The sequence below is a fragment of the Arabidopsis thaliana genome (genome assembly GCF_000001735.4).
Source record: "Arabidopsis thaliana chromosome 1 sequence".
NCBI lineage: Eukaryota > Viridiplantae > Streptophyta > Magnoliopsida > Brassicales > Brassicaceae > Arabidopsis > Arabidopsis thaliana.
The window spans coordinates 1,375,823-1,399,138 of record NC_003070.9 but is presented as its reverse complement, the minus strand read 5'-3'; the positions used below and the strand labels follow the sequence as shown (position 1 = coordinate 1,399,138).

Sequence of the window (23,316 nt, the reverse complement as noted above, 5' to 3'; positions counted from 1 at the left end):
GATCGGCCCAAAACCTGAAAACCTCCCTATGAGTAAGAGGGTTCGCGCATTATTAAACCGTGACCAAATTTGAAACTTTTTTTTTTCTTTTTACTGTTTCCCCAAAAATTCTTTTGAAAATCGAATCGACAAATTCCTTCCGCCGTCGGAATGTCAATTCCCGATCCCAACTCCTCCGCATCTCTAACGGTGTCTCCGTCTCTATCCACCGCATCGGAAACTCCGGTAACACCAGTAAACACTGTTAGACCACCGCCGTCTCAGCCACCTCCTGCTCCGCCGCCACTACCGCCGCCGACTTACAGACCCATAGCTCCGCTTCGCCACCCTAATCCGTTCCAACAACAATCTGCTTATAGTAATAACCTCTACGCACATTCGATTCCGGTCAGACGCCAAATTCAAGATCCGTCAGCTGTTCTTTACCCGTTTGCTCTACCGGGTCGAGGGTTTTCAGCCCGACCTGTTCGAGGATTCGTCGCAGATCCTTCCGTGACGGCTGGTAATCTGAGTGGGTACCCTCCTCGCCCGAGTTTTACTTACGATCCTGGACCATATGAGCAGCGTCAAATGGAATCCTTGTTGCAGCAGTTTATAAGGGAGAGAAATCCTCAGATTCGTCCATTACCACGCCTTGGATTGGGTTCTCCTGTTGGGTTGGGTCCCATTAGAGCAAGTCCTCAATTTCTGCAACCGCGGGTGAGGTTTCTTAGATGAAGTCCTCAATTTCTGCTTGTCATGTTTCATTTGTTAATGCTTAGATTCTAGCTAAGTAGTGGAAAGATTAGTGGGGAAAATGCTCGAGATGATCCAAAGTTTCTTGATTGGAGTCTTAGTAGAACTGAATCTGACTGTACCGTGACTTAAGAATCATCTTGGTTAATATTGGATCCATTTTTGTCAGAGTGATTCTCATTCGAACTAATGCATGTAGTTCTAGAATTTTGATCGACTAGTCTAGTTATACAACAATGTGAGTTGTTGGACGTGTCTTTCATGGTTTTCTTATAAACCATGTGATAGTTAGTAATTGGATCTAGTTATCTTTCTATTTTGGTTCTTTGTCCTGCTATGTGCCTGCTTTACTCTGGTCTTGAAAATTCTCTTTTGTGGAATGAGGAAGACTTGAAAATGCTTTTATATCTTAGCAAATGTTAAGCTGTTCTTCTCTTAATAGTTGGTTTGCACCTACTTACTTTTGATTATTGCTCTTGCTCCAGTCACATTTTCTCATTTTCGTAAATTTTGGTACTTAGGTTGCCCCGCCCCCAACTTCAATTCTAGACACTAGCAGGAATAGAAAGGCCAGGTGAACATCAAATTTCTCTACTTTGATATTACCTTTCTTTTGGTTTCACTGAAAATATTATTTTAAAAAAAACTTGTTCAAGAGACTTAGTTGCCTTGCTGTTTCTTCTTCCTTGTTATTAGAAGCAAGGATGGGGCTCTTGCCGTTGTTAGAGGGAGAAAGGTAAGCCTACTATCATATGTACTGCTTGTTTGAGAATTTGGAAAAGACATCTGTTAAGTTTAGATTGTAATACTATTCAACTGTTTACAGGTCCGAATCACTGAGGGGTCTTCTTCTCTTTATTCACTTGGTCGATCGTGGTTGAAAAATGGTGCTCACGTTGGAATTCAGGTTCGCACTTTATATGCTGCTGTTAGAGTAGGATGTTAGTGTCATTGACGACTCCGCTTGATAAAAGATTCATCGGTTGTATTTTCAAGATATTGGTTTGTGGGGTTTTGATTCAGAAAACCTCTCAGAATGCCAAATTTACTCGAATTTGGAAACTAAATTACTTTTGATCACTCACCTATTTGCATCCGTGCTAGTTAGAGGATTCTTTCTTGATATAGTTATATTTTTAGAAGCCAATCTTAGTTAAATGATCTTCAATTGCATACTCAAAGCTTGTTATCTGCTTTGCAATGGAAATGTGCATCTGCAATCTCTTGAGCGTAACCATATATCTGGGACTAATCTAACTTTCAGTTTCTCTGTTGACAGCCGCAAAGGAGTGGTATAATGAAACCTTTGCCAAAACCGTTACCTGTGGATTTAACAACAGAGACAAGTGTACCAGATGATCCAGATGAAGAATCAGCGGATGAAGACAAAGAGGTTTGTGTTAAGTCTTCAAGAACCATTGATTCTATCTGAGCAGAACAGAAGACATTAGTCTGATTCTTTCCTGCTGTTGCTAATTTCAGCTCTTGAATATTTACTACATGACGTTTGATTCCACTCTTTTCTTTGATGATCTCAGGACGAGGAAGCTGTAAAGCAATTATCTGAGAAGGATCTTTTGAAAAGACACATCGAGCGAGCTAAGAAAGTCCGTGCACAGTAAGCTCCCCACTATTCTCTCTTTTTGCTCCTTAGGTCGTGTAGTATTTGAAAGATAAAGCTCCCCACAAGATTCATGGATTAGTTTTCATAATCATCAAAGCAAATCTAGCAGAATATTTTGGTAACTTGAAAAAGCGGATTTCTTTCTCTTTCAGATTACGAGAAGAACGGTCGAGGAGGATCAGGAGGTACAAAGAAAGAATAACTCTTATTCTGGCACAATCCGAAGACCGATGATGCTTGAAGAACGACTAAAAAAGGGTAAAGTTTTGTTAGGAATTAGCTTCATATGACTGTTGTTGATTTAGCATACTAGTACCACGTAACAACATACGTGTAGTAATAGTATAGGTGTGTTCTTCTTCGTCTTCTATAGATTAGTAGGACTACTCAATGAATAGTGTTTCATTCTTCCTAAAACTAAAGAGGAAGATAAAATTGTTTCCTTAAAGTCAGCTTTTACTAATTTGACAATAAAAATTTCTTCTCTTACACATGTGTCAATCAGCGAAGTGGTAATAAATAAACTTTACTGTCATTCGACTAATTGTAACTTTATAAACAAGATTTGAGAAAAATTGAGATTTTGTAGTAAATAGGTGGAAGTCTCTAATTGGATTAGAGGCTTTTCGAGAGAGAATCGCATAGGGAAGCGGACAGAGAAGATAACAAACGCTCATATTTAAACTCTCTTTCCGTTACATTTGCCACGTAATTACAACAAACACGTGTCATCGCCGCTAAGAACTAATTTTTGTCATTGCTCCACACATGCAACTACTAAACTACCGATGATCTCTCTCGCTCACGTTTAATCCGCCATTTCTGTAAAATCCTCTTCCCTTTTCTGAAGTAAACTTTTTCCCGCAATCAACTCTTGCTTTCTATTTTTCTCGATTGTTTACACTTTTCATTTTCAGCTCTCTGTTTCTTTCTTTCACACTAACCCCAATTCTAGTTTCTTACTCTCCAAGAAACAAAGAGCACCGATCTCAGTTTTCTCGAGAAACAGAGGACAAACTCAGAATGGCGGGGAACGAGTGGATAAATGGGTATTTGGAGGCGATTCTTGACAGCCAAGCTCAGGGGATTGAAGAAACGCAGCAGAAACCACAAGCTTCTGTGAATCTGAGAGAAGGTGATGGACAATATTTCAATCCGACTAAATACTTCGTTGAGGAAGTTGTGACTGGTGTCGATGAAACCGATCTTCACCGGACTTGGCTCAAAGTTGTAGCCACTCGCAATTCTCGTGAACGTAACTCTCGGTTGGAGAATATGTGTTGGAGAATCTGGCATCTCACTCGCAAGAAGAAGCAGGTCCTTCATATTTACTAATTTTTGGTCGATCAATTTGCTACAGTGAAATGTATTCGAATTTTGATTTTGTTTATGGAATCTACAGTTGGAATGGGAGGATTCTCAGCGAATAGCGAATAGGAGATTGGAAAGAGAACAGGGAAGAAGAGATGCGACAGAGGATTTGTCTGAAGATTTATCAGAAGGAGAGAAAGGTGATGGTCTTGGAGAAATTGTTCAACCGGAGACACCTCGAAGACAATTGCAACGCAATTTATCCAATCTCGAAATCTGGTCTGATGATAAGAAGGAGAATCGTCTTTACGTTGTCCTCATCAGGTATTTTCTCTCTTGCTTCCATTGATTCTTCTGTATGTTAGGTCAACATAAAGAGTGAGTGTATTTTTTTCAGTTTGCATGGGTTGGTTCGTGGAGAAAACATGGAGCTTGGTAGCGATTCCGATACTGGTGGACAGGTACATTGTGTTCCAAGTATTTAATAAGCTTGAATCCGGTATCTAGGGTTGTTTTAACTTGTTTTATTTGTGAATTTTTAGGTGAAATATGTTGTGGAGCTAGCTCGAGCTTTAGCGAGAATGCCTGGTGTGTACCGAGTTGATCTGTTTACTCGCCAGATATGCTCATCAGAAGTTGATTGGAGCTATGCAGAGCCAACGGAGATGCTAACCACTGCTGAAGATTGTGATGGCGATGAAACCGGGGAAAGCAGCGGAGCATATATCATTAGGATACCGTTTGGTCCACGGGATAAGTACTTAAACAAAGAGATTCTCTGGCCGTTTGTCCAAGAGTTTGTTGATGGAGCTTTAGCTCACATTCTAAACATGTCAAAAGTTTTGGGAGAGCAGATTGGGAAGGGGAAGCCTGTGTGGCCATATGTGATTCATGGACATTACGCGGATGCAGGGGATAGTGCCGCTCTGCTTTCTGGTGCGTTGAACGTTCCTATGGTCCTGACGGGTCATTCTCTAGGAAGAAACAAGCTTGAGCAGCTTTTGAAACAAGGGAGGCAATCAAAGGAGGATATAAATTCCACATATAAGATCAAGAGGAGGATCGAGGCCGAGGAGCTATCTCTGGATGCTGCAGAGCTTGTTATAACAAGCACGAGGCAGGAGATTGATGAACAGTGGGGACTTTATGATGGGTTCGATGTAAAACTCGAGAAAGTCTTGAGAGCTCGTGCTAGACGCGGTGTTAATTGCCACGGAAGGTTCATGCCAAGAATGGCGGTAAGTACACAGATAACTAGCCAGGTTGGAAAAGTTATAATTATGAAGTAAGATTGAGTGAGTTAGTGAGTCTGTTGTCCAGGTTATTCCTCCGGGGATGGATTTCACAAACGTTGAGGTTCAAGAAGATACACCTGAGGGTGATGGAGATTTAGCTTCCTTAGTAGGAGGAACCGAGGGATCTTCTCCTAAAGCGGTTCCAACTATCTGGTCTGAAGTGAGTTTTCCTAGGCAGCTTCATTAACTTCTTTCGAGGTTTGTATTTTAGATTGTGTTTGATGTTTCGTTGCGTATATTTGGCAGGTTATGAGGTTTTTTACAAATCCTCACAAACCTATGATCTTGGCATTATCTAGACCAGACCCAAAGAAGAACATAACCACTCTTCTGAAAGCCTTTGGCGAATGTCGGCCTCTACGGGAGCTAGCTAATCTCGTAACTGTTAAATAGCTGTATTTATTCCAGAGCATGAAACCAAGAATCCTCTGTTTCTGAAATTCTTTTTCCTGTGTGTTTGCAGACTTTGATTATGGGAAATCGAGATGATATAGATGAGTTGTCATCTGGAAACGCTAGCGTTCTTACAACCGTCTTGAAACTCATCGACAAATATGATCTTTACGGGTCTGTCGCATATCCAAAGCATCATAAACAGTCTGATGTTCCTGATATATACCGACTTGCTGCAAATACAAAGGGTGTTTTCATAAATCCAGCTTTGGTTGAGCCTTTTGGCCTTACACTCATTGAGGTAAAGTATGCATATGTGATATATATATATATAGTCCTTCTTACTCGTTTCCAATCCTGTTTAACCTAAATAGTATCCAGAAATCTATTCACAAACCAAACTAGACAAGAAATTAATCAATCTGGTTTAACCAAAATTAAAAATGCAGGCTGCAGCTCACGGACTTCCGATGGTAGCAACAAAGAATGGAGGACCAGTTGATATTCATAGGGTTAGCAACGTGTCCTGAAACTGAAAATCATTTAAATTGGTAATGCTTATTTCTTTCTCATGGTATTTAACTTCAGGCATTGCACAACGGTTTGCTTGTGGATCCACACGATCAAGAAGCGATAGCGAATGCGTTGTTGAAGCTGGTATCTGAGAAGAATTTATGGCATGAGTGCAGGATTAACGGTTGGAAGAACATTCACCTCTTCTCATGGCCTGAGCATTGCCGGACTTACCTTACACGTATAGCCGCGTGCCGTATGAGACATCCGCAGTGGCAGACAGATGCGGACGAAGTGGCTGCTCAAGACGATGAATTTTCACTCAACGACTCTCTTAAAGACGTTCAAGACATGTCTCTGAGACTCTCTATGGATGGAGATAAACCATCGTTGAACGGGTCTCTTGAACCGAATTCTGCTGATCCGGTTAAACAAATCATGAGCCGGATGAGGACACCTGAAATCAAGAGTAAACCAGAATTACAGGGGAAGAAACAAAGTGATAACTTGGGTAGCAAGTATCCGGTTTTGAGGCGACGGGAACGGTTGGTGGTTTTAGCGGTTGATTGCTATGACAATGAGGGAGCTCCGGATGAGAAAGCAATGGTTCCGATGATTCAGAATATCATCAAAGCCGTGCGATCGGATCCACAGATGGCTAAAAACTCTGGTTTTGCGATTTCCACTTCTATGCCGCTTGATGAATTAACTCGCTTCTTGAAGTCTGCCAAGATTCAGGTGAGTGAGTTCGACACATTAATATGCAGCAGCGGGAGCGAAGTGTATTATCCAGGAGGGGAAGAGGGAAAGCTTCTTCCGGATCCTGACTATTCCTCGCATATCGATTACCGATGGGGCATGGAAGGGCTTAAGAACACGGTGTGGAAACTGATGAACACTACTGCTGTTGGTGGTGAGGCAAGAAACAAGGGCTCTCCAAGTCTTATTCAAGAGGATCAGGCATCTAGCAATTCCCATTGCGTTGCATATATGATCAAAGATCGTTCCAAGGTAAAGTTTGATTTTCAACAACTGTACCAATCATTAATGCAGACTGCAGAGTATCTAATCAGGGTTTCTACAGGTGATGAGAGTAGATGACTTACGTCAGAAGTTACGACTAAGAGGCCTTCGTTGCCATCCAATGTATTGTCGGAATTCAACGAGAATGCAGATCGTTCCTCTTCTTGCTTCTCGATCTCAAGCTCTCAGGTACGTTAACTAAACCACATTTTGCTACGGAAATGCTACAAAACAAAATTATATTTTTGAACATGTTTGTTTCCTTATTATCGCGATTTAATTGTTGCGGTGAAGGTACTTGTTCGTGCGGTGGAGGCTAAATGTGGCGAACATGTACGTGGTGGTTGGAGATCGTGGCGATACGGACTATGAGGAATTGATATCCGGCACACACAAGACTGTTATCGTCAAGGGGCTCGTCACATTGGGTTCTGATGCTCTTCTCCGGTCAACAGACCTCCGAGACGACATCGTTCCATCAGAGAGTCCTTTTATCGGTTTTCTCAAGGTTGATTCACCGGTTAAGGAGATAACCGACATTTTTAAGCAGCTCTCGAAAGCCACTGCTTGATTCCACTAATATCCAATTCTCCCGGTTCAACCATGTAGATTAATTTGTTTATTTATTTTCTACTTGTTTTGGGACTTTTAAGTTTTGGTATTTTGGCCGATCGAACATTAGGATTTAACAGGCTTCTATACATAAAATAAAATTTTCAAATAGTGAAGTCGAGGCTATTATATTTTTTTTGTAAAAATTATGCAACTTGTGTTCCCATCCGAGAATGGTTGGGGAAAAAAAGAAGATAAGCCTAATTCAAAAAACAAATTGTAAAATTTGAAAAATCTTAACTGTAAAATGGCGCCTATAATATGGGAAATATGGATCACATAAAATAATTAGATTTTAATGTTCGTTCTTTTAAATGCAGGTTTAATAATCAACCGGTCGGTTTGATTGCAAGACCCGACGCCGGTTTGTTGCTGGTGTGACTCGCGCGGCTGCGACGGTGATTCGAAGCAGCTATAATTAATTACCTTAATTAACGAAAATTCAGAAATCTACATCTCGCCAGTGAGAAAGACTCCAAGGAGAGAGAGCTCATACAGAGTATTAGAAATTCTCAAATCACTAGAGAAGATCTCGTCTTCTTCCTGATTTTAAACGCGATGCGAAGGTATCGCTTCTCTCGCAATTTTCTGGGAAATTTTTAGTTTCTCGGAAAAAATCTGGTGTCTGAGATTGCAATTTTCGTTTCAGTAGAGATGATTCGGTTGGATCGGTGTTGATTTTGAGTGACGTTGCAGGTTAGGTCACCACCGACTTCATGGGAAGACGGGAGGAGTTGGAACAAAGGGGATGGTGGCGAAACTGTCTATCGGAGTCATTGTTCTACTGATCTGTACGCTCTCGCTGCTTTTCTCGGCTAACATCGGTAGCAATCGCGAACCGACCCGTCCATCTAAGGTTAGATCACTTTTGCTATGTATTTGGAGTAGTGATTTCTAGCTGAAGAATATCAGATCTTCTGTTAGATTGGCGATGAATTGCGAGAAGTGAACTGAAAATTGAAGTATCCGTTTTGATTTTCCAGGAACCAAATGTTTTGCAGGAGCTTAAGATCTGAATTTAACCTCATGTTTTATAGATGATAATCTTAGTGAGTCTTTATTGATCTAACCGTTGATGGATTCTATATGATATTTTTGAGCAGATAAACGTGGAAGAGCTCTGGGAGAGTGCTAAATCTGGTGGTTGGAGACCGTCTTCTGCACCACGATCTGACTGGCCTCGTATGTTCATCTCGTGTTTTGAGCTGTAAAGATTTAACTCGATGCTAATCTAAAAGTCTTAGGGCATTCCAAGCTTGAAATAATGATATGAATCTTCTTCTGATTCCTTTTTGCAGCTCCTACGAAGGAGACAAATGGTTATCTCCGTGTTCGATGTAATGGTGGTTTGAATCAGCAACGTAGTGCGGTAGGTGTTCTGTTTTTGTAATCAACGTGTCCCTTTACACCCCAGTACTGTTGTTAGCTTGTTTTGGTCACTTCACAAAATGTATCTCTAAATCTAGTGGATTTGAGGTAGCTTAAACCCTCCACTATGGATCTGGTTGTTATATCTTTGATTTGACAAATGTTGATATGTGGATATCGCAGATATGTAATGCAGTACTTGCTGCGCGGATCATGAATGCTACACTTGTGTTGCCCGAATTAGATGCAAACTCGTTTTGGCATGATGACAGGTACGTTGATTCCTTTACATCTGCTGCAAAGAGAAGTTACAGTCCCTTAATTCATTGCATTAGTTATAGAAAATATAAGCTTTTCTGTGCAATACTGAGTTAGTTATTAATAGTTACAAATGTCAAGGTAATGCAATCCGTATGACTTTCCAAGTATCATCAGACATTTATTCTAAGCGGATTTCTTCTCCTAATGTTAAGGATATGTGCTGAGGAGATCAAATGCCATTACATGAATTCTTGAAGTATCATGTCTTTATCCTCTAATATATGGTTGTTTTATTCCAGTGGTTTTCAAGGTATCTATGACGTTGAACATTTTATTGAGACACTGAAGTATGATGTTAAGATTGTGGGAAAGATCCCCGATGTTCACAAAAATGGGAAAACCAAGAAGATAAAAGCTTTTCAGGTACAAGCATAAAGAGATGTCTGGTTTTCACATAAGCTTAAGTCTGAAAATATAGGTTAAATATCTCTGTTCCTTGTTATTTCCTTGAATCAGATTCGTCCTCCTCGAGATGCTCCTATTGAGTGGTACCTGACAACTGCTCTAAAGGCAATGAGGGAACATAGTGCTATCTATCTTACCCCTTTTTCACATCGTTTAGCGGAGGAAATTGACAATCCTGAATATCAAAGGTTAAGGTGCAGAGTGAACTACCATGCTTTGAGATTCAAGCCACACATCATGAAGTTGAGTGAATCTATTGTTGATAAACTCCGGTCACAGGGCCACTTCATGTCGATCCATCTTCGTTTTGAAATGGATATGTTGGCATTTGCGGGGTATGCTCTTTTGCAACAATTTCTTTCTTCAACCATCAGCTATAGGGTCATTTCTATTTAATTAATCTATATATCAAAGCTGGTTTTCTAGAATCTTGTTCTTGTTGAAGTGACAGCGAAGAAATTGGTTGTCTTTATATCTTCTATACATCAGCACACATGGGAACAGTGGTTCATTGTCTATTTTCCGCAGGTGCTTTGACATATTTAACCCTGAGGAACAGAAGATACTTAGGAAGTACCGTAAAGAAAATTTTGCAGATAAAAGGCTTATTTACAACGAAAGACGGGCTATCGGGAAGTGTCCACTGACCCCTGAGGAGGTACTTGCTTAACTTTTTATCAGCATCATTTTCATGTTGAGCATATCCACAGAAAGAAAACTGAAAGCTCAGAGAGCGATAGAGAGATCATAATTGCAACTACTAATGGTACTGTTTAGGCTTTAGAAATGCAATATGACATTTTGATTGATCCTTGTGGTGCAGGTAGGTCTTATATTACGAGCAATGAGATTCGACAACTCAACAAGGATATACCTAGCAGCCGGTGAACTTTTTGGCGGGGAACAGTTCATGAAACCGTTTCGAACATTATTCCCACGGCTTGATAACCATAGCTCGGTAGACCCCTCTGAGGAGCTGTCAGCAACCTCACAGGGATTAATAGGATCAGCTGTGGATTACATGGTTTGTCTTCTCTCCGACATTTTTATGCCAACATATGATGGACCGAGCAATTTCGCCAACAATCTCTTAGGTCATCGCCTTTACTATGGTTTCCGTACCACAATCAGACCAGACAGAAAAGCATTAGCTCCAATTTTCATAGCTAGAGAGAAGGGGAAAAGGGCTGGCTTCGAAGAGGCAGTGAGACGAGTAATGCTGAAAACAAACTTCGGAGGGCCTCACAAGCGTGTATCTCCTGAATCGTTTTATACAAATTCATGGCCTGAATGTTTCTGTCAGATGAATCCGAAGAAGTCTAGTGATAAATGCCCGCCAAATAATGTTATAGAGATTCTTGACAGCCGGTTAGAGAGTATCAGAGATCCAGATTCAACTTCTCAGACGAATTCCACGGTCACTGGATTAGAACGGTAAGGATCTTAACTGGTAAGCCTTTGGAACGTTTTATACCTAAAAGTGTTTCAAACAAAGAAGAGCAGAAGAAGAGAGATGTGTCTCCACCATTGTTCATACAATTCAGGTAGCTCAACGTCTCTGTGTCAAACAATTTTCTTTATGAAGCATAGATTTGAATCTTGTTTCAAAATTTGTAACAAAATCTAAGAGAAGTGATGAGATTCCACTAATAGTTGTTTTATTGAGTATCATGTTTTTCACTACTGAAATGTCAAATAAGTTGGGAAAAGAAAGACAACGAGAAAGCCTCCATACCCAAACCCATTACATTACAAACTACCGACTCATGTAGTATTTGGAAAGAGTGTTTAAAAGCTGACACAGCAAACCGCAGTAAGTAAAAAAGAAACATTTTGGAGCCTATCTTCAGTGTCTGTAGCGATGGAATATTGATTATAACTTATTAAATCATCTAAAAAAAATTCAGAGCTCTAAACTTTTTCTTTCATTTCTCTGCAAAATTCCGACATCCATGAGCTGAAGATATCTGTTGCTTACTACTTAGTGTTGTGTGTTGGGACACTAAGATAGAACTTAGTGTTCTTGAAGTCATCAAGTAAGGGGTTATATCCGTCCTTTGTTCTCGTCTTTGAAGGTAAACCAAACTCATCCATGAACGCTGATGTATCAAGCTACAAGCAAATGAGAACAAGAAAAGACTGTTGATGAAAAGCATCAGAAATATCCTCTCTTGTTAAAATGTTTAAAGAGAATCTTGATTTACAGTGAGAGTTCGCCTTTTCCTTCCTTTTTTCGATGGTGTCCCGTCTTTTTCCATCTTCCTCCAACCGGAACAATAATGGTCCATTCGTTCTAGAAGCCAGAAATCGGTTGGGAAAAATATATCAGCATCACCCTGCAAGATCATCCAACATACATATGAATTGTGAAGTTTTCAATGAGGTTAGAAGTTCAAGAAAACTACTCGATTCGCAATTGAGAATAAACCAAATAAGTAGTCAAAGAAGGAAATTTGCAGATATCTCGCACCTTTGCGTCCAGATAACTACTGTAATCTGAGCTACATCCATCTTTCTGCAAATACAAATAAGAGATTATAATTATACTTCACGTATGTATTTCTTCGGGTGAAACTGTATTCAAGTTTTCTTGAGACAAGTTTGCTATTAAGCAATGCAGAAAGACACTGTCTCTGTACCAAAACCAAGTTTTTTGTTGTTTTAAACATTGAGGTATGACGTTAAGGAACTTTGGCCATACCTCTATGGCTCAGTGATTAAACAGTCAACATAATACTGAGAAATGTTTCAATGCATAGTTAGACGGAAAAAAGAACAGACCTTTGTTGAAACCAATGGGGCTCTTTCACCAGGAACTTTCACATCAGGCAAGAAGCTAAAGTCCGAAGCAATTAGGGACATCTTTGGCAGCTTTGCATGTAAAACCTCTAGCAGTTTCTGAAATTACAAAAATTAGAACAGAGTAACACAACATCTGTTGTAATATGTGGACACCATTTTTTTCTTACCAAACAACCTGTTGGAAGCCAACTACGTCTAGGTTTGGGAAATAGTTTAGACCAAATTTCTTTTGGTTTTGAAACCGGATCATCTTCATGTTCAACAATTTCAATGCACCGCTTAATCAGTGGATCTTCTAAAGGCTTGTATAGCTCAGAGAGTGCTTCGCTACAGTTTATAAGAGATCGGGATCAATAAAGGCAGAAATAAACTTCATTTGAGCCAAATATTCTCTGTACCTCTCTGGTTTATTTTCAACCAAGACTTCCATCCATGGGGAAAGTTGACTTTTGGAATAGACAAGATCATGTGGGAGATTATCTAGCACCTGCAATGGTATAAGTTAATACAAATATTACACGTATGATTCCCTCTTCAATTCAAAATACCAACCTATCAAATAGAACCACATCAACATAATTACATACCTCAAGCATTATCACCCAGCACGGTTGTTGCTCCACATTCTCTGTTTGAAAATTTACTTTATAAGCACAGATAGATAACTTCATAGTCACTAAACTGGGATTGTTCGATAATATGTGGTTGGCTAATTTATAAACATCTTGATTAATAAGTAGTCTCTAGAAAATTTGGGTATTATCGCTAATTCTAAGTCAATGACAATCTAGTAGCATAACCTCATTTCACTAACGATTTCTCCGACTAGCTTAATCTTCTAAGAATATTATATTATTTTTTTTGGCAAACAACTCACTAATTTAATATTTTCAACCAAATACCGAATTCTAGCATAGCAACAGGAAATTGAAAACCAGAATCTGCCTTGTGCTGAACAAAAAGAACCTTACTCCATCCAGCTAGGTCAGATGCATCACGACACTCAACTCGGAACTTTGATAGATGACTTCCAACTTGTGCAACAGTTTCCTTCTGAATCTTAGCAAGTGAGGGACTGATTTCTATAGAACTGATATATATTAAAAATACCATGCAGTTAATATAATTGCAGCATGTTTCATAACAGTTTATTATTCTTAAGTTCCAGCCAAAGATGATTTTGTATGAATACATGCTAGCTTAAATTGACAAGAGAGGAAAACTGGCATACGTACGTGTAGCTCATGTTCTTGTAGATTCTCTCCGGAGCATTCAACATTATATAGTCCAATACACCCTTGGCACATGTGCCCGATCCACCACCAATTTCGTATATCTAAGCACATGTTTCAAGTGTTATTGATTAACGGAAGAACCAGTGCAAATGTCGACTTTAACTCACAAACCAGGATGAAAATTTCCCTTTTCCAGATATTAAAACTTTCCTAAAGACATATGATCTTAAACAGAAATTCATGGCATTACTTTCTCCACCTTCAATCGTGATATATAAACTTTCCTAAAGACATATGATCTTAAACAGAAATTCAAACGATTCTAAACTACACAACCATTTTCAAAAGAAACAAAACTTATAAAGGTTCTATAGGTAAACCGTGGTTTCTCTATTTCAAGTTTTAAAGCATGAACAGAACAAGCTAAAGGCCTAGGCTATCACTAACTAGTTTCCTTGCAGTCTGATAGGTAAAGATAGGTCAGGACTAACTAGATTCAAAACTTTTCATATAACTACAGAAATCAGAGACATAATATCAGGTTTTGTTTTGTCTTGAAATTAAATAAAATACAGATGTGGACGATCAGATAAGCAAACCTTTAATGGAACTGAGAGATTTGTGGTACGCAGTATAGCTTCTGCAATCCCATGAGCATACCAAGGCTACAAGAGATGATTGGCATGATAAAATAGGATAAATACAACAAGTGAAGGCTAATCAAAGAAAACACCAAAGAATCTATCCACAAACATTTCACCTTGAAAAGCTCCACTGGAGTAAACCAAGAAATGTCACTCTGCTTGTATACTTTTTCCAAGAGTTTCATGTATGCTTTCCTCCCTAGGACAAGGAAAACTATCGACTTACTAGACATAAAAGAGATAATATAACCATAAGAAACAACAGATAACTAGCCAAACAAAGATCATGATGCATCTCATGTAGAGTAAGAACTGATATTGCTATAGTTTCAGGGCAGTTATAGAGGCGTGGCTAAAATTCAAGAATTAAACACTTAAGCAAGTGAAAGTTGAACTTTGCGCCTACCTTCAAGCTGGTTGAACTTAATGCTTCTCTCCAAAACCCCGACAGATTTTGACCGTTGAGAGAAGTAGCCTTGTATTGGATCATATAATGCAGTGTGTATGAAATCTCGAACCTGTTTCAGATTAACCAACCATTTAGTCTCACATTCTAGAAATCGCCAAATGAGAATGAAATCTGATAAACATCAAGACTCGGATCTGGAGAGAACTATGAGACTGTAAACACAAAACGGAGACAGAAATTCTTAACAAGGATTCAAAACAGCTAACTCAGAGCAGAAAAATTTCTTTGAAATACGAAAAGTTTTGCCTTTTGCATTGCTTAAGGTTGATCGATTTGTCATTAATATTACTTATCAAGTAGGTAAATCTGAACCATCGAAAAACTCTGAGAGATTGAGAAGAAACTCACGAGAACTGGTTCATCCCCTATGAGCTTCTGAGTAGAGAAGAAAGCTCGAAGCGATCCAAGACATGGCAGCTCGAATTGATCAACATTTCGTGGAATCTTCCGACAAGGGATATATCGAACGAAAGCCATTTCTATGGATTCTCTCTCTATCTCTACGATGGCTCGATCGACATTCGAGAATCGAGATACAGAAGGAACTCACCGGTTCAGGAGGTTTCATAGAGGTTTAGGGTTTAGATCCGGTTTAATTCGACCGTTCTATATTCATAATCCTTGGTTCTCTTCTTATTATACCAAGTTCGGTTTGTTTAAAATTTAAGCTTTTTTAAAAAAGATTTATCATTTTGTACTGTTAGAACTTTATTATTGATAAATTAAAAACTTTACTTAAATCACATAAACTATTATTATTTACTAAAATAATTCAAATTTTGTTACAACTCCAAAACCCAAAAAAAATAAAAGTTTTTTTTTTTGAAAAATATAAAAACTAAAACTTAAGGATCAAATTTAATCAAATATTATTTTTGAAAAATCGAAAAATTTAGTTTAAAATAAGAAAATCAAAAGTGCAATAACATTTTTTAAACCAAATAAAACCATCTTATGTAAGCATAGATGTGTATAAGATTGCCATGGCAGAGGTGTTGTGTTCCTCGAAGCATCTCTGACAGTATACATCCTCACGTGCCTTGTCTACATGATTTTGCATCATATCCATTTGTGAACCCTAATAACGTTCGCATTAATCCCCACTTGGCTAATGCTAGACCTCAACTTCAGGTAAAATCCAATTATGCATGGTGTTCAAAAATAGTAACCTATTTGAGATTCATCATCAACATGTGGTTCAGCTCTGTTTGCTTTACGTACTTGTTTTTTATATTACAAGAAACTAAAATTTCGGAATGGAATTTTTATGTCTGGTATAGAAATCTGAAATGGGTCTATCAAAGTTCGAACACATCATCCATGTTTCTTGATTTTCCCATAGGTGGTGGATTTGGTGAATAGATTTGACTCAGAGCTATAGAAACTAATCTATTTATCAAAATGCCGTGTTTAGATACGCACTATTGGAATTTCACTGGTCTCATAGGCGCATTTCTGAATCTCTCCATAGCTTATTTGCTTCTATGTACATCTCTTTGTATACATCTCCTGTTGAGATTTCTAGGGTTTCTAGGTTTACCTCTTCCAAAATTTCACAATGGACGTTTCGGTGTATCAAACACTATGAGGAAATGCCTCCATGAAGACCTTCTGGTGGATCGTGCATCAGACAGAATCTCAGCCGTAGATCGATCGATAAAAAGCAAAATCCCTTTTGGTTCGATTACTAGTGACGATGATTCGAACCGGTTTGTTGAGTTAAAGCTGGTGAGAAAGAACAGTGGTGATATAAGCAATGCTAGAGTTAAAGATGAAACAGAGGATTTGTCAAGAGACGAACCAAATGTGATTAACAATAAGGAACTTGGTAGATTTGATCTTATGACCGTTCAGGGCATGAAAGGCAAACGTTTTGTTACAAGAAGATCAAGAAACGGTCTTAAAAACCATAGGAGATCAGGTCGTGTAAACTGTGCAAGTCTCAGATCTATTTCTTCATCAGAAGCCTTTGATGAGACCGCAAAAACCAATTTGATGCAGCCTTATGATGAGACATGTTCCAATGATGACCAAAAAGGTTTTCTTTCTTACCTTAACTTGTCTTCTTTATGGATTGAGATTTTGCTTCTACATTCGAATAATCAATGTTAGGCCTTGCTCTTCTTGGATGTATTGCAGATTGTGGTAAGGCAGGAGAGGGGACTAATCTATCTCATTGGCCGGAATTTGAGAAAACCGTATCAGTTAATCAACAGGTAAACTCCAATTCATCAGCAGAACAATCTTTTGTGAGAAATGTAGAGAAAAGATCTGTTAGGGATTTAGAAGAATTATTGAAAGAAGAGAGAGCGGCTCGAGCAACGGTTTGTGTCGAGCTTGACAAAGAGAGAAGCGCTGCAGCATCAGCAGCGGATGAAGCGATGGCGATGATACATAGGCTGCAAGATGAGAAGGCGGCAATTGAAATGGAAGCGAGGCAGTTCCAGAGACTGGTTGAAGAGAGATCGACTTTTGATGCTGAAGAGATGGTCATACTCAAAGACATTTTGATACGGCGTGAGAGAGAAAAACATTTCTTGGAGAAAGAAGTTGAAGCTTATAGACAACTACTCGAAGAAACAGAGGAATTGGAATGTTCTTTAATAAAAGAGAAGAATGTTCCAGAACCGGAACACAAACAAAACAAAGACTGTCAAGAGAGAAGAGCTTTGCTCGTTCAGGAACTTGATGGAACGGTTCTCGATATGCCTTATAGAGAAGAAGGAAACAGAGATAAAAACAGAGATCTGTATAAATCAGATTCAGAAGTCGCGTACTCACGTGTGCGTGATGTTTATATGGTGAAGGACGAAACAGAGAACATTAGTAAGAAGAAGAATCTAGAAGAATCCTCTGTTGGCAAACCTAAAGAATCGTTGGATGAAAACAGTATCATTGTCTCGGGGATTGCTCGAAAGCTACCTCCCTTATGTCGTCCACGCAAGAAGTCGCTGAGCTCTTCGGGTTCAAGGAGAAAATCGATGTCTGCGGTTGATTATGAGAGGTTAAAGATTGAAAATGAAGTGGAATTGTTAAGAGAAAGATTAAAGGCTGTTCAAGAGGAAAGAGAGGAGCTTACGAGACGAGCATCTTTGCCTCCTTTACCATCAAAGGTTTAAAACAAGTTTCCAAAACTCTATGCTGAAAAAAATCATATTACGTAAATAGCTTTCACTGACACTTTTTTTATATTGCCGTGTTCTTCAGGTTAGGGCTACGTCAGAGAAGCGAAGTTGGACAAGATCTTGTTCCATGGATCTTCACTCTTCTTGAAGGCTGAAGCCTTTTAAATTTTATGTACTTAGACACATACATGTTTGTATGTATAGTATACAGGATTCGATTATCAGTTACGTGTTTACAGATTTTGAGCCATCTCTATGGAGAAATCTTGGATCGCAAGTCACCCTTTGGGAATGTATTTTTCTATCGTCGATCATACATACTTGCTTTTTGTTCGTTTGTATCGACAATAATTATTCGACATAGTGATTCAAATATATATTACTGCAATAAAAGTTGAAGATAACTTATTTACATGTCCTCTTATCAAATCTAAGATACATTGAAAAAGTCATGCAACAACATCCATATATAACGATTGGAAGATATTTTTGTGTTGTTGATGAAAATAGATTATATATAATGTTCATTTTAGTGTAATATCACTTTGTCTAACAATAATTTAACCTCTCTTTTTTTTTAAACGAAGCTTTTCAACTGACTGATATAAAATATAACCGTTATTGTAGTATATCAGTTGTTCAATGGATTAAATTTTGTTCTAAATGTATGTAAGCGGTGATAATGTATGTAAAAATGTATTTTACAGATTGTTGAGAATTGAAATCTTCTTCTAGGATTTGAATGATTGAATCATTCTTATGTATATGATGATATTCTCCAATACTAATTAGTTTATAAGATACAGATAAAAAATAATGTGGAGAAAATCATAAAATATCATGTCGTTTCGCTTTATTGTTAAGTATATAACCTTTTATTTCCGATTTGGTGTTTTCTTATTTTTAACCTCTATAAACGATATGGTTGAATTTGCTAAACTAGTAAAAAATATCACGAAATATGTGCCAAGTCAAACTTTTAATGTCTAAAATAAGTATTCGTTGTATCATAAACTAATTGATATCATCATATATTAAATTCCCTCTTTTTGAAATTATACTGTTACACATGTTCTTGGTAAAAGATATCCAGCGTATAATATTGTTTCTTTCCATATATTGAAAAATGAAAATCACATGAACGTGTATTTTCAGTATATAGTGAAAAAAAGGAAAGAAAATGCCACTCGTATCCTAATCCACTCCCTCACTCCTTTTTTTTTCTCATTTACATTTTAAAGATTATATACACATATATATATATTTATAATAAATACTTTTATTTTTACAACTTTCTGTTGATATTACGAATTGTTTATTTTTATAATTACTATAAATCTTACAACTTTTAATTTTTATGTAAATTTATTTATTTATTTTTAACTTAGGTTTTTAGATTTTCTGATCCACTCATAGAAAAAGTTAAAAGTCCCTTCGAGGACATCCGATAAAAAGAAAAAGCTAAAAACGAATATAATAAAATAAATAAAAAACTATCATCATATTTTATATAAAAATACAAAAACATAAAATATTTTTAAAAATATGAAAATATATAATATTATAAAGTATTGTATAAGTTTTCTTGTATGTTTCTTAATTTATTCGATAAAACCGTTAATTCAATTTATAGTTTTTAGTTGTCCGGTCCACTCGTAAATAACGGTTACAACCGAATACGACAAAATAAATATAAAATTATTGTATAAAAATAGAAAAAAATTTGTTTCAATCACATTAAACTATATTTATCAAAAAAATAATAGAATACATAAATCAATTTCAAAATATTTATAATCTGTGGTCAATCTTCAAGATCTATATTTGTATTAAAATAGAAAATTGTTTTCTTCCTTTAAATTGATATAATTTTTCTCTCTTTCTTATCTTCCTCATATTTTTGCATTATTTCTTATATAGCTCAATTCTCTCTCACCCTTTGAAAAAAATATATTAAAATTTGACCTATTTTATAGCCACCCCATCTGTTATTTATAATCTTTCATCTGGGATCCTCATTTACACAATTCATTCATTCATACACATACGCATCATTCATCAACGTACGCGTCCCTCCCATTATATTCTCTTATATGCACTCTTTCATCACCATCAAAGAGAAACCAAAGCTTTCATTTTTATGAATATTCAAGGGTGAATAGTTAGCAAAGGTGACAACTTTCTTTCATTTTCTTTTAATCTTCTCATATTATTTCATCATCACTTCTTTTTCGTCGTCTGGGCTTTTGCTGCTTCTTGTTTGTTGCTTCGCGGGAAACCCCAAAAATGGTTTCTCTGTTGTATCGTCTATCGAGAATCTATTCGTTGTTTGGTAACAGAGAATTAATGGCTTCTTTGAAGAAAGTTGTTGTTGGGCCTTGAATTTCTCAATAGATGCCTGTAATGTATTTGTTAATATGCCTCCTCGAGGGGTTTTCTTGGTTTATGTTCCTTCGAATCTCAGGCTAATATACGTTGCCGGCGCAAAAATTCCCTCTTTTTTGTCAGAGCGATAGCGAGAGAGAGAGATTGGTTGAAAAAGATGTGTCTTTGTTATGATTCCTTAAAGTATGGTTGCTTTTGTAGCACAAGTCCTTTTACATTTAATGGCAATCTGTCGTATTCAGTTTTTTGTTCTGCATAGAAGAAACAGAGGGAAGAGAAGAATTCATGGAGGGGCTTTTATAGCTTTTTCCTTGAAGCCTTTCTTGGACTTTGCAATCTCTTATTTTCTTGTTTAAGTTTTTCGTCATTTGATTCTTTGTGGATAATATTTATAAATTGAACTCCTGTGTATGTATCTTTGAGTTTCTTTGATGGAAGACGGTTAATTACACTCTGATCTGATGTGTGGAGCCTTAAAGTCTCTGACTTTTGTTTCATTAATAAGCCGGATAGATAGTAAATGCTGAAGAAGGTTTAGTGGTTGTTAAAGAGCGTAAATGATCTTAAAGTGCTTACCTTTTTGTTTTCTTTTTTGTCTTTTGGCTGTGTTAGGAATGGCATCAAGCTCTTGTCTCAAGCAAGGGTCAGTGCCAATGAACAATGTTTGTGTTACCCCTGAAGCAACGTATGAGGCTGTGGTTGCAGACCCTAGGCTTTTCATGACTTCCTTGGAAAGGCTGCACTCTCTCTTGGGTACTAAATTCATGTAAGCTTCTTTCTTCCCTTATCATATCTTACTTAGTAGAGTAAGTTCAGTTGTTATCTGCTCTGACAGAAATTTGTGTTCAGAAAGTCTCTATCTTTGAGATTTAAGCTCTTATGTTGACGATGAATCATGCTTTGTTTTTCACCTACAAAAATTTTACCAGTTACAATGCATGAGATTCTCTGTCTATATTATGGATTCCTCTTCTGTGTGTATAGTCTGACTAAAAGTAATGTTCTTTTTTGTGTAACGCATTGTTCCTTTTGCTTCTTGGGGGTAATGTATTGTAACTTTTACATATTGGATATGGATGCAATACTTTATAGCTTATAGCTTTAACCATTCTACATATTACATTGGTGATTGTAGGGTTCCGATCATAGGAGGAAGAGATTTGGACTTGCACAAGCTTTTCGTTGAGGTAACCTCACGTGGCGGAATCAATAAGGTATGTGAATGCCCTCTCAGGCTCTCAATGATAAATTAATTCCATTCTATATGTATTGTCTGTTTTCTATGTCTCATATAGTTGGTTTTGTTCTAAAATCTTGAAATCTACATTGACATTTTTCCTTGGATCATTTTCCTTCTTTGAATTGCAGATACTTAATGAAAGGAGATGGAAAGAAGTAACTGCTACATTTGTCTTTCCTCCAACTGCAACAAACGCATCATATGTTCTGCGCAAATACTACTTCTCGCTGCTGAACAATTATGAGCAAATCTATTTCTTCAGATCTAATGGTCAGATTCCTCCAGGTTTGTTCATAAAAACCTCTTTAACTATTTTACCAAATTTTCAAATATTTTTCAGTTTCTTCTCTGTTTTGTAACACACATATCTTCTGTAGACTCTATGCAGAGTCCATCTGCTAGACCATGCTTTATTCAGGGAGCCATTAGACCTTCACAAGAACTTCAAGCTCTAACCTTTACCCCACAGCCCAAGATCAATACTGCAGAATTCCTCGGAGGTCTCAACTTTTTTCTCTCTTTGCTTCTATAAATGTTCCAACTGAGAAACTGTGACTTATAAATCTGAGTAAAATCCTTTTTCCTTTGATGTTATTGTTTCAGGATCACTTGCTGGATCAAATGTGGTTGGAGTGATCGATGGAAAATTCGAAAGTGGTTACCTTGTAACTGTAACAATTGGATCAGAGCAGCTTAAAGGAGTTCTGTATCAGCTTCTTCCTCAGAACACAGTTTCTTATCAAACTCCGCAACAGAGTCATGGTGTCCTCCCGAACACTCTGAACATTTCTGCCAATCCTCAGGGGGTTGCAGGAGGAGTAACAAAACGCCGTAGGAGAAGAAAGAAATCAGAGATCAAAAGACGTGATCCTGATCATCCAAAACCCAACAGAAGTGGTTATAACTTCTTTTTCGCAGAGCAGCACGCGAGACTTAAACCGCTTCATCCTGGTAAGGATAGGGATATCAGCAGGATGATTGGTGAGCTATGGAACAAGCTGAATGAAGACGAAAAATTGGTATTTCACACACTGATCTTTGAATTCTTATCAAACTCTGTTACGTATATCGAGTTTTTGTCTCATGATCTGTTTGATTTTCTTTTATTTCTAGATTTACCAAGGGAAGGCAATGGAGGACAAAGAGCGATACAGAACTGAAATGGAAGATTACAGAGAGAAAAAAAAGAATGGACAGCTCATAAGCAACGCTGTTCCGCTGCAACAGAGACTTCCGGAGCAAAACGTAGACATGGCTGAAGCTGACCTTCCAATTGATGAAGTCGAAGAAGATGACGAAGAAGGTGATTCAAGCGGATCCTCAGGCGAAAGCGAGCCACATGATGATCAGAGCATAGAAACTGATCCTGAATTGGAAGAGCCATCTCTGAATCCCTCAGGTCCAAACCTAAACCCTAATCCGACTGAGATAGTGGTGGCTCCTAAGGAGAAAAACGGCGATGTTGTGATGGAAACATCTCCATTGAAGAAAGCCGATGAGCCAACTGTGGCGGTGACTGCTGAGCAGAACTGAAGATTCTTCTCTTGTTTCTTACTCCCCGTTGCCAGTTTCGTGTTCCATAGGTAAATGTTAGAGAGAGGAAAGGGCTTCAGATACCTTGCTTCTGGCCCAAGATTATGTCTTTTTGGTTTTTTTTTTGGTTTTTTTGGATTTTTCTTCGGAAACAAGGCAAGTTTATGGTTATAACATTTTGGCATAAGAGAATTTTTTACTTTCGTTATTAATGGGATATCCTGTAAATTGGTGATTAAAATCTGAAAGGGCCTTATAAACTTGGGCTTGGAAAGCAAATGGG

The 23,316-nt window shown here is 37.8% G+C and overlaps 7 protein-coding genes and 3 long non-coding RNA genes across 12 annotated transcripts; 8 read left to right on the top strand and 2 right to left on the bottom strand.

Annotated features, from left to right (window-relative positions):
* Positions 1–16: 16 nt before the first annotated feature.
* Positions 17–2,874, top strand: AT1G04930 (hydroxyproline-rich glycoprotein family protein). Of its 3 annotated transcripts, NM_001197980.1 has the most exons (8): positions 86–699; positions 769–858; positions 1,257–1,309; positions 1,432–1,471; positions 1,562–1,642; positions 2,015–2,128; positions 2,274–2,353; positions 2,512–2,848. In NM_001197980.1, exons 1-8 carry the CDS (start codon positions 151–153, stop codon positions 2,591–2,593), a joined length of 1,089 nt encoding a protein of 362 aa, NP_001184909.1. In that variant the 5' UTR covers positions 86–150; the 3' UTR covers positions 2,594–2,848. The 3 variants fall into 3 exon arrangements, with proteins under 3 accessions (NP_563722.1, NP_001184909.1, NP_001322809.1); NM_100371.3 differs by lacking the exon at positions 769–858 and having other exon boundaries at positions 17–699; positions 2,512–2,866; NM_001331505.1 differs by lacking the exon at positions 769–858 and having other exon boundaries at positions 2,000–2,128; positions 2,512–2,874.
* Positions 2,875–3,185: 311 nt separating this feature from the next.
* Positions 3,186–7,705, top strand: SPS3F (sucrose phosphate synthase 3F). The gene is made up of 11 exons (NM_100370.3): positions 3,186–3,676; positions 3,762–3,994; positions 4,068–4,131; positions 4,213–4,908; positions 4,991–5,125; positions 5,212–5,343; positions 5,429–5,659; positions 5,808–5,870; positions 5,947–6,882; positions 6,956–7,083; positions 7,189–7,705. The coding sequence occupies exons 1-11, from the start codon at positions 3,383–3,385 to the stop codon at positions 7,463–7,465; spliced, it is 3,189 nt and encodes a 1,062-aa protein (NP_171984.2). The 5' UTR covers positions 3,186–3,382; the 3' UTR covers positions 7,466–7,705.
* A 52-nt stretch (positions 7,706–7,757) lies between these two features.
* Positions 7,758–11,268, top strand: AT1G04910 (O-fucosyltransferase family protein). Its single transcript, NM_100369.5, has 9 exons — positions 7,758–8,072; positions 8,203–8,362; positions 8,610–8,688; positions 8,805–8,875; positions 9,058–9,146; positions 9,435–9,558; positions 9,652–9,935; positions 10,129–10,258; positions 10,424–11,268. The coding sequence occupies exons 1-9, from the start codon at positions 8,065–8,067 to the stop codon at positions 11,036–11,038; spliced, it is 1,560 nt and encodes a 519-aa protein (NP_171983.2). The 5' UTR covers positions 7,758–8,064; the 3' UTR covers positions 11,039–11,268.
* AT1G04303 lies at positions 9,914–10,151 on the bottom strand. The gene has a single exon (NR_138690.1). It is a non-coding gene; the product is annotated as an other RNA (long non-coding RNA).
* On the bottom strand, positions 11,244–15,298 carry AT1G04900 (NADH dehydrogenase ubiquinone complex I, assembly factor-like protein (DUF185)). Its single transcript, NM_100368.3, has 13 exons — positions 15,099–15,298; positions 14,688–14,799; positions 14,398–14,480; positions 14,237–14,302; positions 13,638–13,738; positions 13,374–13,492; positions 12,990–13,030; positions 12,801–12,889; positions 12,570–12,729; positions 12,382–12,498; positions 12,071–12,115; positions 11,805–11,936; positions 11,244–11,712 (listed from the first exon to the last, which is right to left on the bottom strand). The coding sequence occupies exons 1-13, from the start codon at positions 15,225–15,227 to the stop codon at positions 11,578–11,580; spliced, it is 1,329 nt and encodes a 442-aa protein (NP_563721.1). The 5' UTR covers positions 15,228–15,298; the 3' UTR covers positions 11,244–11,577.
* Positions 13,007–13,661, top strand: AT1G04297. The gene has a single exon (NR_138689.1). It is a non-coding gene; the product is annotated as an other RNA (long non-coding RNA).
* Positions 15,299–15,716: 418 nt separating the features above from the next.
* On the top strand, positions 15,717–16,131 carry AT1G04895 (uncharacterized protein; the record flags this gene model as incomplete). Its single annotated transcript, NM_001331504.1, has 3 exons — positions 15,717–15,881; positions 16,031–16,072; positions 16,093–16,131. The coding sequence occupies 3 exons, from the start codon at positions 15,717–15,719 to the stop codon at positions 16,129–16,131; spliced, it is 246 nt and encodes an 81-aa protein (NP_001320520.1).
* On the top strand, positions 16,080–16,349 carry AT1G04293. The gene has a single exon (NR_138687.1). It is a non-coding gene; the product is annotated as an other RNA (long non-coding RNA).
* Positions 16,350–16,539: 190 nt separating this feature from the next.
* On the top strand, positions 16,540–18,757 carry AT1G04890 (zein-binding protein (Protein of unknown function, DUF593)). Its single transcript, NM_100367.2, has 3 exons — positions 16,540–16,788; positions 16,890–17,863; positions 17,958–18,757. Exons 1-3 carry the CDS (start codon positions 16,593–16,595, stop codon positions 18,021–18,023), a joined length of 1,236 nt encoding a protein of 411 aa, NP_171981.2. The 5' UTR covers positions 16,540–16,592; the 3' UTR covers positions 18,024–18,757.
* A 1,153-nt stretch (positions 18,758–19,910) lies between these two features.
* Positions 19,911–23,315, top strand: AT1G04880 (HMG (high mobility group) box protein with ARID/BRIGHT DNA-binding domain-containing protein). The gene is made up of 7 exons (NM_100366.4): positions 19,911–20,046; positions 20,873–21,026; positions 21,396–21,474; positions 21,629–21,785; positions 21,878–22,000; positions 22,104–22,519; positions 22,614–23,315. The coding sequence occupies exons 2-7, from the start codon at positions 20,875–20,877 to the stop codon at positions 23,031–23,033; spliced, it is 1,347 nt and encodes a 448-aa protein (NP_171980.1). The 5' UTR covers positions 19,911–20,046; positions 20,873–20,874; the 3' UTR covers positions 23,034–23,315.
* Position 23,316: the final 1 nt, after the last annotated feature.